Source organism: Pogoniulus pusillus, chromosome 22, assembly GCF_015220805.1.
Source record: "Pogoniulus pusillus isolate bPogPus1 chromosome 22, bPogPus1.pri, whole genome shotgun sequence".
Taxonomy (NCBI): domain Eukaryota; kingdom Metazoa; phylum Chordata; class Aves; order Piciformes; family Lybiidae; genus Pogoniulus; species Pogoniulus pusillus.
This window is the reverse complement of record NC_087285.1, coordinates 7,706,401-7,721,943: the sequence shown is the minus strand read 5'-3', so window position 1 is coordinate 7,721,943 and position 15,543 is coordinate 7,706,401. Positions and strand designations below refer to the sequence as shown.

General features: G+C 40.4%; 1 protein-coding gene across 50 annotated transcripts in view; it reads right to left on the bottom strand.

Moving 5' to 3' along the window:
• Positions 1-15,543, bottom strand: part of TENM2 (teneurin transmembrane protein 2) — a 1,869,083-nt gene that overhangs the window by 28,972 nt on the left and 1,824,568 nt on the right. For 40 of the 50 annotated variants that reach the window (XM_064161561.1, XM_064161557.1, XM_064161558.1 and 37 more), the window contains 6 exons: positions 14,375-14,585; positions 8,471-8,590; positions 6,725-7,001; positions 5,784-6,051; positions 4,157-4,300; positions 2,371-2,620 (listed from right to left, as the gene is read on the bottom strand). In XM_064161561.1, coding sequence (XP_064017631.1) covers positions 2,371-2,620; positions 4,157-4,300; positions 5,784-6,051; positions 6,725-7,001; positions 8,471-8,590; positions 14,375-14,585 — 1,270 coding nt within the window. The remainder of the gene's footprint in view (positions 1-2,370; positions 2,621-4,156; positions 4,301-5,783; positions 6,052-6,724; positions 7,002-8,470; positions 8,591-14,374; positions 14,586-15,543) is intronic. The other 10 variants (XM_064161584.1, XM_064161588.1, XM_064161589.1 and 7 more) reach the window with 1 other exon arrangement.

Below are 15,543 nucleotides of genomic sequence, written 5' to 3'. Positions count from 1 at the left end.
TACATTGGGGAATGTATAGCATGTATCAGCCCCTAGTTTACTGCCTAAGCACCAAGACAAAGGAAAATGTGTCCTTTACTTCCCAGAAGCAAACAACTACATTCTCCACACCGCAGGGGTGCACTCTGTTTATGCAGTTTTCATTTAGGAATATCCACTGAGTGAAACTAAGAGGTGCCTGATTTCCGAGCTGCAGCACTCAACGCACAGCCCCAAACTTGCAGTCCCACCACTATGACATGCAACACTACTGAGTCAAAATTCCTCTTAGTCATGCAGCTCGGGCACCTTTGTAAAGGCCAGTGTGAAGCAAATATGCACACTGGGATGTTCTCACTTACACAGTTACTGAAGATTCATACTGGCTTATGTAAAACCAAAGTTACATCTGCTGTGAAATCTAAAGAAAGGGATGTGTTTGGTTTGGAATCCTTAGGGCACATACTATTTGTAATGTTATTCAGGCGACTGGATACTGGCTGAAGATTCTGCTCTCATCCACACTTACATAGCTCAAATCTTCAAACTTGTATCTGCCTAACTTCTACAGATTTTAAGATGACCACCCAATCACATGTACTGCTATAGAGGATGTCTGACCCCTTACACAGGGGGCAAAAGACATCACTGCAAATCCTAAAACTTTATGTGACAAATAATTTTCAGCTGTCTACCAGCACTCAAAATACAATAGCTTTATTCTTCATTGCTAATAGTTACAGCAGAAGCTAAAGAAACTACGCTATGGAAAACCAGCTGTCCTAAAAGTGGACAAAGGCAGCTTAAGAGGTTAATCTTCTGTTTCATTACTAATGTCCTTTCCCATTTTCCTTCATGTGTGCTGAAAAGCCCAAGTTCTCTCTTGCATCAAGAGAATGCCAAGTAATCAGACTAACACTGTTGTAAAACTTGGAGACAACTTTTTCAAATCCCAGGTGTGCTAGGAGCTTGTCAGTGGCTGCTACTAAAAAGTGAGGTGCATATAAATGCCTTATATTAAGTATCCTAATTTGAAAAGTTTTCTCTTCACCTAAGAAGCTGTAGTCTTACTTACTAGAAAGCCAAACAGAACTGAACAAATTAGACAAAAAAATAACAAATCAATATATTCTATTGCAGTGTATGCTGATAGAAAGATGTCTAGCAGGTCACACATCCATACTAGCTACCTCCTGTGGTTCCTAGTGTGCTGTTGGCAGAAAGCAGTGGATGGTCCTATAGGTTTGTCTTTCTTTCTTTTTTTTTTTTTAATATACTGAGGCAGCCTGCAGGTATGAGTGATTTCAACTAGAATTGGCCTGAATTTGACCTCTTCTCTCTTATATAAAATTAGAATCCATGATAGTGACATCAACAGGATGACATGAATGGAAGAGAGGTGTAAAAGAGAGCTAGGCCTCCTATTCTCTAGCAGTCCAAACATTTTACACTTTCCCCCATTAATTAAAAGCTAAAACTACAGTGGAAGCTGAGGAATTGGTTATCAGCCATACCATTATAAAAGGCTAATGACCTAAATTCAGTCTCTGTACTTTGCAGCTGTATCCAATTTCCAAGAGCACTACCACTAATGGCTGAGCGAGCTGCAGAAGTCTCAGAAGATAGCCAACAGAAGCCATTTTCCCTCTTTTTTCTACTCAACAGTGCTGTAACTACAAGGTCCAGTTATATAAGTTTTGGTTTGAAGCAACAGCTCTTCTAGAGCTTGTCTCTCCTAGAAGAATGAAAGAAGGAGATGGAACAGAAATGGGTGAAGTGGTACACTCTATACTCATGCCTTCCCTAGAAAGTGACCAAATCTTAATGCTGGGGGCAGGGGACAGGGACGTGGGACAGAGGAACAGAGGTACAAGCTTAAAAAGAGTTCACAGTATCACAGTATCACCAAGGTTGGAAGAGACTCTGCATGTCTATCTTAGCTGTGCTTTGTCGACCTACAGAAACAGACTTATGACTATGGGAAAGAAGTGGGAAAGTGGCTTTTGAAACCATTGGCAGGGAAATCTTCCTTCTAACCTTCTAAGACTGTTACTTATACCTTTGCCTGTTGCTGTGGCTCAGTATGTAAGGGCAGGCAGTGGTGTAGATTTCAAACAAAATTAAATAGTGTACAGTACCAAGGAGAGATTGTATCAAATGGTCACCGACAAGACAAAAGAAGATGGCTTATACTTTTTGTGCAAGTTGGTTTGTACTCTTACTCATTGCTCTGATAAGCTAGACTTTGAACTACGCATTTCTGTGCCCCATTTCTCCACTGGAATTTAAATAGGTTGAAAGTGACAATGTTTTACAAAATTATAAAAAGTAATGGCAAAGGCTGATTTGAGCACAGGCTACAGAAATGAAGTGCTAAGATTAACACCTTACCTCAGCTCCAGTATACTAGTGACATTCCTGGATGGGAAGATACGCCGAATGTAGTTAAAATCTCCAACAAAGAGACTTCCATCAATACCCACTGCCAGTGCTACAGGGGCCAAAAGCTTATTTCCTTCTGCCAGACCATTGCAGCTAGGACAGGATATGCTTCTTCGGCGCCCATTCCCCATGATGCTGGTTATCACAGCTGGCTGCTGAGTTAGAAACCGATTTTCTCCGTTACCTTTGTGCAATATACCTAATAACAAAGAGGAGAAAAACTGGTTATTACCATCATTCATTGCAGGGGACTGCAGGTAGTTCTCTTTTCAACAGCTGCTGTCAAGGACTCTACACTGAAATGACTCCAGCATGGGGCTCTTCAATGGGGCAAAAAGAGTTAAAGCTTTGCAGTGGTGAAAACAGAAGGTGTAATGAAGGTTTTCTGTTAAAAACCACCTGTATACACAATCACAGCCCCAAACCTGATCCCAAAGCCCTTGGTATTCATTATGAAAGAAACCACTGCCATAAAACTAGGGTGCCTGGCACTATGGTTTAGACTGTTCTATTGAGTGGGAAGTGAGAAGACAAACAGCAGAGAATATATGTTTCTTATTTGCGCCACTCAGTCGCCTTCTCCAATTTCCTGTGCCATGCCTTGTTTGGACTTTTGTGCCAACCCTACTGTTCTCTATTTACCTCTTAGTATTTCACAGTATTTTCATGGAAAATGGGGAAAGGAGATACCAGAGATGACAGTAACACAGTAACTGAAAATACATGAGAAAGACAAAACTCCTAAAAGGACACAGATAACAGAGAAGAGGGAAGCTAGTAGTAGTAAATATTTATTAAGCTTCAAAAAAATGCCTTTGAGACAGGATTTATTTCCAAACTATTTGTTGGCAGAAGATGACCTCTTCTCTAAGAAAGGAGTAGATTCTCTAGCAGAGTGACCATTTTCAGTCATCAAAGACTTTAGAAATCTGACTGGAAACTTTTAGCCTCGTGCTCTTTTGGAAAAAGCAGTGGTATGACCCTAGTGTAAGTGGAACCACACTAGTGGCAACAGTGAGTATCATTCACTGTACAGAGGGCCATCTCAGCAGCCTTTGATCTGCTGCACAGCACTTGTATTGTTGCTCAAGAAATCTAAAATCATCTTCACAACAGGCAAGATCAGACTATTTACATACACTCTACTTTGCACTTTGTTAATGTGGGGATCAGTCGAAAGCTGTAGAACATACTTTACTGGGATCAAATGAAAGATAGGCTAAGCTTTGAGCTCCCTCAGTCTGTGGCAGAATAAGAACAGGAACATTCATCTTAGGATTTGTAAAGACAAAGAGAAGTAAGGAAAACACAAACAGGTGACAAAAGGAGGAGAAAAATGAAACTTGGTATCTTCTCACAGACCCATACTCCTTTTAAGCTTCATCCCAGACTAGAGAAAACAAGGGTAGACAAAAGAAAACAGGAACAACTGTAGGTAATGTCAGCAATATAGAGAAGGAAGACAGAGACATTACAAGGAAATAAACAGCAAAACAGAGAATACAGATTAGGATTTTACAAAAGTCATGCTGTGCATAAGAGAAAAAAAAAAAGATGATCTTAAGTCCTGCTGAAAATGTCTGATAACTGAAACATTCTGTACTTAGTGGGCTAAAAATGAAACAAGGTGGGGAAATTGCATTTTTTTTTTAAGTATAAATAATGACATACATAAAAAGTGTTCACAGTCAAGACACCACTTAGCACAGAAAACACATGGGGTTAACTAACTCACCACTCTTGACGTTAAGTACATGATGCTTATCCAAAGACCATCCTCCTAAATTTGAGGGTTCGAGTTCAAATCCTTGCAGCAGTGCTGTCCTCTTCTCCCATAAAATGAGACTAGGGCAGGTTTCATATTCAAAACCTACAGAAACTGAAATAAAATAAAATACAATCTAATATAGGTGCTGAACAAACACTGAATGAAATGTTCAGAGCACACTCAAATCATTCATCATTCCAGTTCCCCAGCCCCTTCCAGAAGATGGAGTGGTTGTGTTCCTCTCTTTTATTCCACAACATTAAATTCAAATCTCTGATTACACACAACGCTGCAGAGATCAGGCTGAGAGAGCTGGGGCTATTCAGCCTAGAGAAGAAAAGACTCTGGGGGGACCTTATGACTACCTTCCAATACCTGAAGGTGGAAGAGATCTTACGGGAAGGCTGGAGGGGGATGTTTCATAAGAGTGTCCAAAAATAGGGCAAGAGGGAAGGGTTTTAAACTGAGGGAGAATAGGTTTAGACTGGAACATATGAAGAAGTTCTTCAGTACAAGGGTGGTGGGTCTCTGGAATAGGTTGCCCAGGGAGGGTGTGGATGCCTTCTCCATGGAGGTGTTCAAGGCCAGGCTGGACAAGGTCTTGAGCAGCTGAGTCTATTTGTAAAGCATCCCTGCCCATGGGAGGTTGGAGTAGATGCTCTCTGAGGTCCCTCCCAACCTAAGTCATCCTGTGATTCTCTGAATAGCTGGTGTTGGGAAGTGAGACTTGGTGAGATTTGAGAAAGGTGATTTAAAAACCAGAAATATTCTATCAGGTAACAGGACAAGACCAAACTCTTAATTTGCCAGATGCTCACAGTAGTTATTTAGTGTGTTCATTTTATATACCATGTACCAAGGAGCAGTGAAAACTTTTAAGCACAGATGCTCTCTGAGCATTACTCAGAAAAGCAATATTCTATGCAATAACACAAGGAAGAAGAGCTATAGAAAAGACAAATTTAGGGAACAGAAAATAAAGTATATTTAAAAAATAAGTCTTCTTTTTCTACATTGTCACAGCTCTGACACCCATTTTTAGCAGAGTTGTATCAAAATTATTCTGAAACTAAAATGAAAACTTAAAAAATATTTTGATAACCACCCTTCTTCCCATCCACTAGAATCAAGTGAACAAAAATAACTAGAACTACAGAGCTGAACAGTGTTAGAAAAACACCATTTTCACTTCAAATGTATTATACCCCAAGAGGCTATAACAACAGCATGCATGAAAATCTAAGTGCACAGAAGAGTGCCAGCCAGTCCAACATGAGGTTCATTTGTTAAGTGAAAGAAAACAAGAACATGGTGATGGACTAGCTTTCACCCAAGTTCCTATAGCCAGTTTTTCCCACTGTCTGGTCCTAGTCTTCTACATCAGCTACCAGTCAGGAACCACAGGCATGTTGATGGAGTTTTCACCACGTGAATGTGATCTTTCATGTGTAATAGAAACATAGTATAAAGATAAATTGTGTCAGGAACACAAGAATTGTTTAGTCTGTATTTGCTCCTCTGTAAGAAACTTTCCCAGTTTTCTTACTATAAATTACAAGTGTTGGAACATTTTGGAGCTTGTGTAGTAACTTACCTACAGCATCTGATAACCCATACACCTTCTGCCCATATGCATCTGTTTTGTCCCAGATAAACGTATATGCCAAGTTGGGAGATGCCTGAAATGATTTTTGAAACAAATGCCCTTCTACTGCTACCATCAAATGAACTTTGATTAGATTCAGAGGCACAAGTGACTGGGTCATGGTGATCTTAAGCAAGGATTTGTACCCAGGAGCACGGGAACTCAGGTAGCTGAGCTTTATACTAGAGCCAGGGATCTCAAGTTCTTCATGAAGAACCTGAATAGGAAAAAGATCAAACATTTCACAACAGTGCTTTGTTATTATTTTAGAATAAACCCCTACACCTTGTATATTCTTATGAACTCTTGACTTTCCACTACTGGCAGTGGTTATCCTCGAATGATGCAGTTCAGTTGACATTTCGGACAAATAATTATCTAATTATCTTATTTTCAAGAGCCCACTGATGTAAAGAGTAGTGCTAGAAGCACTGCAAGTTATGTGCAAGTGGATCATAAGAAATACAGTCATAAGAACCTGCAGCTTCCACTAACAGTATAAAGACTAACCAAATGACAAAAAGAATGGCACCAGCAGAGTTTTCCTTTGTCCTAAAAAGCACCCAAGAAAACACTCTGTGCTTAGCACCACACACCAAGCTTTTGCAAAACTGTCTTGAAACACCTAAGCTGTCAACTGAGATACAGAGATACACATGATATATTGTATGACAGTAAGAAGGTGCAAGGTAGTCAAAGATAAATGTGTCTGGGTGACTTACACCTAGGGTATCTCCTGCAGACCTCATTAGAAACCTTGGTATCTGTCAGAATCAATGCAGCTCTACAGAAGCATTTGCTACAGCAATTCCAGGGGACAAATGGTGACTCTAGACAGCACTAGCTCCTGACCACTGACTCTAGGTCCTTCTCACTCACACTGTTTTTACCTGAGTTTCTGGTACAATAGGATTCCGGCCAGGAGCATCACTGAAGAAAGTTGAAAGTGGTGATGAAATGATGACTGGGTCAGGACGGACAAAACCACTTAGATCGCAGCTGGGAATGGAGTTCTCCTCTGTCTTCATCATAAGAGTGTCCATGGCATAGAAACTATTCCACGGCAACCATACTGTCCTCTCCTGACTCATAAACGGGGCTCGCTCAAAGTGCAAGGTTAGGGATGCTCCACCATTTGCAACCAAGTCAAACCTAGAAAAACGTGGGCTTCAGAAGCAACAAGACTGAATAATTCCAGTAATAGCATTCCTGGCTGATGAAAAAGGTATACAGGTATGCCTAAAGCAATAGGTATATTTTAAGTGCCATGCTTCAAATGGGATATGATCTTCTGGCAGCTAAACATCTGAAATCCAGCCAAGACAAGCAATGATCTCAAATCACCCAGACAAACCTCACTCTGATCTATTATAAAATCTGCATTACATCATGAAAAAAAATCCCACCACATTAGTTATTGTAAGTCACCTTTACATAGAGAACTAGCAGAGAAGCCAAGTTCGCTGTGAGCTGGACACTGAATGATCCCTTTCCTAAAAGATGCTCTCTGTCCAGCGCAGAATGGGATGTGTGACAATAAGAGAACAGCAATGGAAAGCTTTGCTGTATATATTTTACAAATCAAGTAAGAATTCCTTTCCCCAGGACAAGTGGCCTATCATGTTTCAGCAAGATTAGGTATTTTACTCCCAGTCTCCTACAGCAGAGCTGCACAGGCATTTTGAAATCTGTCCCAAATGAGTACAATACTTTCAGGTTGTTCTGACAACAGCAGCAGGCATCAGTTGTTTCACCAAAGTGCTAGCAACCTAACAAATTACTCCATGGTTTCAGTAATCTATGCAGGTCTAAATGTAGCACAGCTCACTATTTACTGCTTTATTAAAGCATTGAAACCAACATTATACTTTTATTACGACAGAGTAACAATGTGCGAAATGTGGAAATTAAATACTCCCTGTAGTTGAGCTGACTCCTATTAATCATTTCAATTCAATTGTTTGCATGCTAGATGGAGATAAAATGGCAAATGTTTACAATGCATGTGTCACAGATACACTGGTTTAGTTACTACAGCTAGTAAACTAGATAAACCATGACACATTGCTTCTTGTTTATTCGAATATGTGTGCATTTCAAATCAGCTGACACAAGGGGCAAAAAGCACTTTTTTTCCCCACACAGCAAGAAATCGTCTAAATATATTCAGTTAGAATACTGTGATTACATTCTACCCTAAAGAAACTCCAAAGACAGTGATCTTCAAAAGGAAAGAGAGGCAGAAGGGAACTTTTAACAAAATATACTATTCTATAACAGTACTTCCTTTTTTTTTTCCCTAGCTGTGTTAGCCTGCCTTGCATTTTAAAATAAAATGTTTCTGATCTCAGCTGGATACTACTGTAGGCCAAGAAAGTTTTCATAGATAGAAGGACATTTATTTGAAAGGAGTCTGCCTGCTAACATGTTATTATCAGAAGTCAGCCTTTTCATATTTACTCGCAGTTAGTATTCAAAATGCCACATGAAAAATTACTTTTGTGTTTACTTAATAGCTCTTTGCCCTGGGAGGAAAGCAATGCATGATACCACATGGTTCCATTAGATCTCACCATCTGTTGATCAGCAAAGATACTACACATGAAATAGGGACTCAATGAAGCAAGCAAACTCACGTGCCATCCTGACGAGTGATGGTATAGCCATACTTTGGATACTTGACAAATGACACGTTGACCCCAACTAGAGGAGTTCCATCTGTAGTTACCACTTGGCCTCTTATGAGAGACACAAGACTGAAAAGAAAGATAATTAAAGGTATTAAAGTTACAAAAGCAAAGTTATGTTGCTCATAAACTGAGTAGCGGAACACCTGTGCCTCATTTACTCTAAATCCAATTTAACTCCACGGATTTTTTTAGTCTACTGAAGATACCACAATATTGCCCAGCTCCTCTACCACTTAAATCAAGAAAGTGCTGACCTATGCAGTGAGATCTGTGTATACAGAACAGCAGTTAGTGCCTTCCTTGTCTAACGTGGCTTTGTCTTATTGTCTAACGAGGCTGTGCAGAGCAGAAAGCTACCTCACATTTAGCCAAGGCAGAGCTGAAATGCACTGCTGAAATGATGATTGGGCATTTCTTAAGTCTCCCCGGATCCCACAGTGAGGCTGTGCACGTCTAACACTTGAGAACTGTGGTGCAATGCCATGCATCTTTTCTTACACCAGCAATTTTCCAAATTAAGGGTCATGTTCCCTCACCTTCTGCAGTGACTGATGTTTGTACACTGCAGTTGATCCTCATTCGCAAGCATTGCTTTTCACTTTGTCAACAGGAGAAAAGATTTGGCTTTAAAACCAGCATTATGCACAGGCAAAATAAAGGGTTTTCTTGGACAACAAGTGAAGCAACTTTGCTTAACCCAAGGAAGATGAAGATGGCCTATTCCTGTCAGAGGCATGGGGAGTGCTTTGCTGCTTTTAAGCCCACAGCAGGCAGAAACTGCTGCTTGCGTGGCTGCATTCTTTGACTCCAGAACACTGGAAGCATAAAATGACACTCCTCCCTGCTGCCCTGCTCTCTGGCATGGCCAAATTGCTCCTGCCCTTTTCTCCATCCTCTGGCTCCTTTCCCTTCCACCTTCCCTGTACATTGAGAGAAAGAGACTGGTGAGTGGGAGAAGCTACACAGTAACCGAGAGATGGAAAAGGAGAAACTCCTTGAAGATGGATTCCATTTCTCAACTGGAAACATAAAAAAAGAAGGCAGCAATGCTGGGAAACAGTTAAATCCTTCTGCAACCCATAATCTCAGGGATTGCATGTTGCTGTAGTCCTAGGTGAAAAGATTTCTATTTCAGCACTATACGTTTTCAGTATGAGCCAGCAACTTTCATCTGCAGCTATAGAGAGAGGAAGAAAGTGGAAGCTCTGTTTCTGAACTGGTTCTGTGCTGCCAGGACTGGAGATGCCCCTGAACCTCACTAGGCTTTAGGCACATCAACATGCACAGCATCCTGACACCACAGATATATGGACTGGGTCTGATTTACAGGACAAGGAGATTAAACTCAACTGTATTTTGCTGAATACAGACAAAACACAGTTGAATTCTGGGACAGCTAAATACTTGTATCATTCCCACAGCAGAAAACATCTGTTTTCATTAGTAGTATCATGGATTGTTTTCAGGTCTTATCTACTAACTCTGAAATGTTCCAAGTGCTCCAACATAGATTTCACACTGTATATTAATGGCTATATAGCAACTACTCGCTCAGAATTTAATTCCAAACAAGGCTCATCATCTACTTCAATATCACACAGAAGAAACTCATCAATGAAAAGTAGCCATTTTTGGTTTGTTAGATTTTGTTTAGAACTTTCAATCATTTCTTGACCCTCCAGGTCCCATTTCAACTTGTAAAATCAACATTTTGTAATAGAACATGGAATTTAATAGAACGTGGTACCTGTTAAGCAAATCTGCTTGGAAACACACAATTGTCTTGCTATCATTCAATCTGCTTGAATGATTTTGTGTTACAAACAGAAACAGTGCTGGAAGGTAGGCACCCAAGCTTCTGGAGAGGAACAGTGTCCCTCCAATGTCACTCTAGTCTTCAAAAAGGGCAAGAAAGAGGTTCCAAGGAACTACTGACCAGTCAGCCTCACCTCCATCCCTGGAAAAATGATGGAGCAGCTTCTTCCAGAGGACATCACAAGGCACTTGGAAGAGAGGAAGGTTATCAGGAGCAGTCAGCATGGATTCACTATGGGGAAATCATGCTTGACTAACCTGATGTACCCTTGTGGCCAAGGAGGCCAATGGGATCTTGGGGTGTATTAAGAAGAGTGTGTCCAGCAGATCAGAGGTTCTCCTTCCCCTCTACTCTGCCCTGGTGAGACCCCATCTTGAGTACTGCATTTGAATTTGGGCTCTCAAGTTTAAGAGGGAGAGGGATCTGATGGAGGGGGTCCAGTGGAGGGTTACAAGGATGATTACAGGCCTGGAGCACTGCCCCATGAGGAGAGAGTGAGGGACTTGGGGCTTTTTAGTCTGGAGAAGAGAAGACTAAGAGGCAATTTAATAAATGCTTACAAATATTGGAGGACAACATTAAGGTCCCTCTGGAGTCTTCTCCAAGCTCAAAAAACCCTCCTCACCCTATCTTCATAGTAGAGGTGTGCCAGTGCTTGGATCATCTTTCTGGCCATCCTTGGGACTCACTCCAACAGCTCTGTGCCCTTCTTAGGTGGGGGGCAGCAGAACTGAATGCAGTATTTGAGGTGGGGTCTCATAAGAGCAGAGCAATAGGTCAGAATCCCCTCTCTTGCCCTGCCAGCCGCACTCCTCTTGATGCAGCCCAGCACCGGATTTGCCTTCTGGGCTGCCTGAGCAGTCAACAGATGCACCCAAGTCTCTTTCTTCAGAGCTGCTCTCAGCCTGCTTTGCACTCAGCCTGGATTTGTGCCTGGGATTGGCCTGAGCCAGATGCAGGACCTTGCACTTGGACTTGTCAAACCTCTTGCAGCTGTCTCTAGCACACGTCTCAAGTCTGTAGCCCAGGCTCAGCATATGGCATAAGAGAGCTATTGATGTTCATGGCATAGTTTGTTTTTTACTGACATTTTAGTATTTAGAGAAATCATATGAATAAGAATATTCTGGACAATCATCTTCCTTTTTATCTCTAAAATACCAAAACATGGGAGGCCATGGATTTTAAACTTCATAGCTAAAATTTGTATTTATAAGAAGTAATATCTTGACTAACAGTCACACACAGGAGAATCTTTTCTTTGGTACTTCTTCTGTAGAGTGTCTGACACATTAATTGGATACCTTCGGTCCTTTTTCACATGGAAGTTAAATGTGTAAAAATATGTAGCTATTTTTTTCCCCTGAAAATGTTTCACCTTGGTTTTGCCCAGAAATGATCATCAAGATTCAAATAACTTTGCAATCGATGTGTTTTGTTATTTATTGCTTTAGCAGAGTAAGAATTAACTTCTGATTTTTTTTATACCATTATTTTGCCCCACTTTGTCTCTTTCAATGGATCGAGAGGTTGAGCTCTCATTAGGTAGTCATTATATTTTATGGAGCTACTTCTCAAAAGTGTGGCAGCTTCAGGATATGCAAAACTTGGAGTTTAACCCTGTGGCAGTTTTTAAAAGTCTAAAAGCTTACTTTTAAAACTTCCAGTTTGACAGTATACATTAGATTCGCCTAAAATTGGTACCAAAAATAACAGCTGAGCTGTAGAGTTCTCAAAAGCACCTTCACAACTTAGAGGCTAAGGCAAATTTTACAATGTCATTAATATGCCATTTGCAAAGGTATGTTAAAATGCACTGATGTACTTCAGATGAATAAAACAGAACTAAGATTGCTGCCACCAGGAACCCTACAAGATACATTTTAAAACAAAATTCCCTCACATTTCCAAAGGCGCCTTTTTAAAGGAGCCACAGGATTCAGGTGCCAAAGCTCCCACTTAGTCTAGAGCTCCAATCCTTGAACTCTTTAGAAGACTCCAGACCATGTCTACATGTAAACAGCTTGGTTAGCCTGGAGAGAGATTTCTCATGGGTGTCTAGCAACTGGGGAAGGGGGAATGGTTTCAAGGTGAGGGAGAGTAAGTTTAGACTGGGTCTTAGGGGTGTTCTTCAGTATGAGGGTCATGGGACTCTGGAATAAGTTGTGGATGTCTCCTTCCTGGAAGTATTCAAGGCTGGGCTGGATGAAGCCTTGAGCATCCAAGTCGAGAGGTGTCCCTGCCCATGTCGAGGAAGTTGGAGTGGATAATCTCTAAGGTCCCTTCCAACCTAAGCCATTCTATGGTTCTATGACAAACTGCTTGATAATTTCTAATATTCCTTGGATAGCACAAGAATACTTGCATATCACTATACTAACCTGGAAATCAGCAATGATAATGCCCTGCTTTTTGTGAAACAAATTTTGGATCATGTTAGTAACAACTAAACTTTATCAGCTATTAGGGAAATGCAGAAATGGGGAATGCACTGATTTTGATTCTGGGTGGCCTAATAAAGGAACAGCTGAGGGACTGGTGTACTTACAATATGTAACAGGACACTGTCTGCTTCTCTTCATTCAAGAAAATTCTGCTGCCTGTAACATATCTATAAAGCAGCATGTACCCACCAGCTTGTTGACTATGTCCTTATGCTGTAATCTGTAACCCTTCTTGGACAAATTATTCAGCCTCATGAATTAGTAAGCCTCTCTCTTATTCTCTTTTTCAGGCAATATTGCAGAAAACTGCAATATTTTCCCCACTTTATTTTTAGGGAGCTGACAAAGGAAAAAAAAATCACAACAAATTTAGCTGAAAGCAGAACACTTTTCCAATTAACTCCATGTGTGTATACCCAGAGTATCTTATAGAATAATGACTGGAATATGGAAATAGTTTTCAAATGGAGCAAGGTCAGAGGAGGAAGTTCTTTATGATGAGAGTGGTGAAATGCTGGAACGGGCTGTACAGGGGTACTGTCAAGGCCCTATGCCTGGACACATGCAAGGTGAGACTTGATGTGGCCTGGGGCAGACTGGTCTAGTTGGAGGTGCCCCTGCTAACTGCAGTGAGGTTGGACAAAATAGCCTCTGAGGGTCCCTTCCAATCCAGTGCAATCTGTGAATCTGTAAATTCACTGTGTTCTTGGACCTTCATAAGGAGAATACAATGGAGACTTGCCTGGTGTATCCCAAACCTAAGATCCTTATTTTTAGACAAGTATTTAGTGACTTTCTACATCACCCAGTGGCATATAATGAAACCCTGACTGAAAAGAGTTTGCTGTAATGAGGTCAAATCTTTTGGATGTTATCTGAAATGAAGTTCTTAAGTTCTAACTTTGCAATATGAACATAATTAACATTTTCAATTTCTTAGCATCTGCCCATGGAGACATATTTAAATAACATCGATAAATAGGAACACCACTCTTCCTGTAGGTATACAATGTCATCAAATATTAATTAATGATGTGCTGGCTTTTACATTCATTAGAAATATATAATTAGCAACCATAGGAAGAGCAGACACTGAGAATGAAAACTAAGAAGAAAACCTAGTCAGATGTAAACTAACAAGTAAAACAAGTTTAGATATAAGGAACAAATAATAAGCTTTACAACAGACTTAATTTCTCTTTAAAATAGTATGTTTTTCTATTATTGGAATTTGTGCTAATGGCACTAAATAGAATTCAGTATCTTAACTGGATACTAGTTTGCATTTTCCTTTGTCTTAGATTGCAGTCTTCATAAAACAGAAACCTCAGAAGCTGCTGGTTAGTGGAAGGCACTTTTCTCTTGGTGTTGCAGTAAGTTAAAATGCTAATAAAACTCAGTGTTACATAATAAAGGCTGCATCATAAACCACAGGAGAGTGCCCCCAATGAGACTGACGGCTGTGATTCAAACACGTGAAGCACTTACTTGAGAGAAGCATCTCATGTTAAAACATGAATAAAATCTCGGGGAGAATTTCCCCCATACAATTCAACTGCACAGATACAGCATCATATTTATAGCTGCTACCTGCTGTTGAAGGGATTTTCTCCTGGGATGATATGAGTGCTGTCCTTCCCCACTAAGAGCTTGATTCGATCATAGAATGACTTCACAGCTGGTGAACCAGAATGGCTCTGCTGTATGATGTCAAGAGGATCACGTGAACCCCGGCACAGCAGGCTGTTTTGACAAGTAGACTGGAGGCAGCAGTCTGGATCTAGGCAGTCAACCAGGCCATCTGAAAGGGAAGAATCATCAAGATGCAGCCGGCTGCACAGTGCTATCAAGCAATAACATCTAATGGAAATCATAAGGCAGTAGGAAAAAAACACCGTTAATACTGCAACATCTCTATGCTATAGAGCCAGTAACTGAACCAATAGTGCAGTGAGGCTGAGCCTTGCTGAAGTGTGCTGGTTAAACACCATTACTGCCACAATTCATTTCAACCAGTCTTAGGTGACAATCAATCCAAAAGAAATGTGTTGGGGTTGAAACCAGAAGAAGGAATAGTGGAAGGAGTACAGGACATTTTGTTTAGGCTTGTCTGTTTGGGGTTTTCTTCCCCCCTAAAGCTTTTCAACTGTTTGGTTCACAAATCTTTTAGATTTCCTCACTGGGCTGTAAAAGTCCTGAGAATTATGTTTCATTTAATTTGTTCCATCTGGGGAGATGAGGGAAGAAGATAGGGATGACAAAGTAAGTTATTACTTAAGTATGATAAAAATCACATTGTACCCATTTTGGCAATTCATGGGGCAGTGCTGCTGAAAATCCCACTTCCCACAGACACCTGAATCAGGACTTGTTTGCATGCTTGGATAAGGAGAAAGAGACGCTGGGTTTAGCCATCATATTACATCATATTAAGTTGTCCACCAAGAATATTTCTTAAGCATTTAAATGAAAAAAAAAAAATAGAATTCAAACACCAGAAATTAAAATCTTCAGTGGGGAGACTGATCTATATAATCAGGTAAACCACAACTGACTACTTTAGCTCATGGAGTAACAACTTCTAGCATCATCGTTTTCTTTGGTATTATCATTCAACTAAAACGTGTTCTCCCAATGGAGTTCTACTGCAATTTAGAAATTAATAACCATTTAACTTTAAAATATTATCATCTCTAACAATTTAGACACAATTGTTCACCTATTCTGGCAAGAGTCATTACTTAAGCCTGTAAACTTTC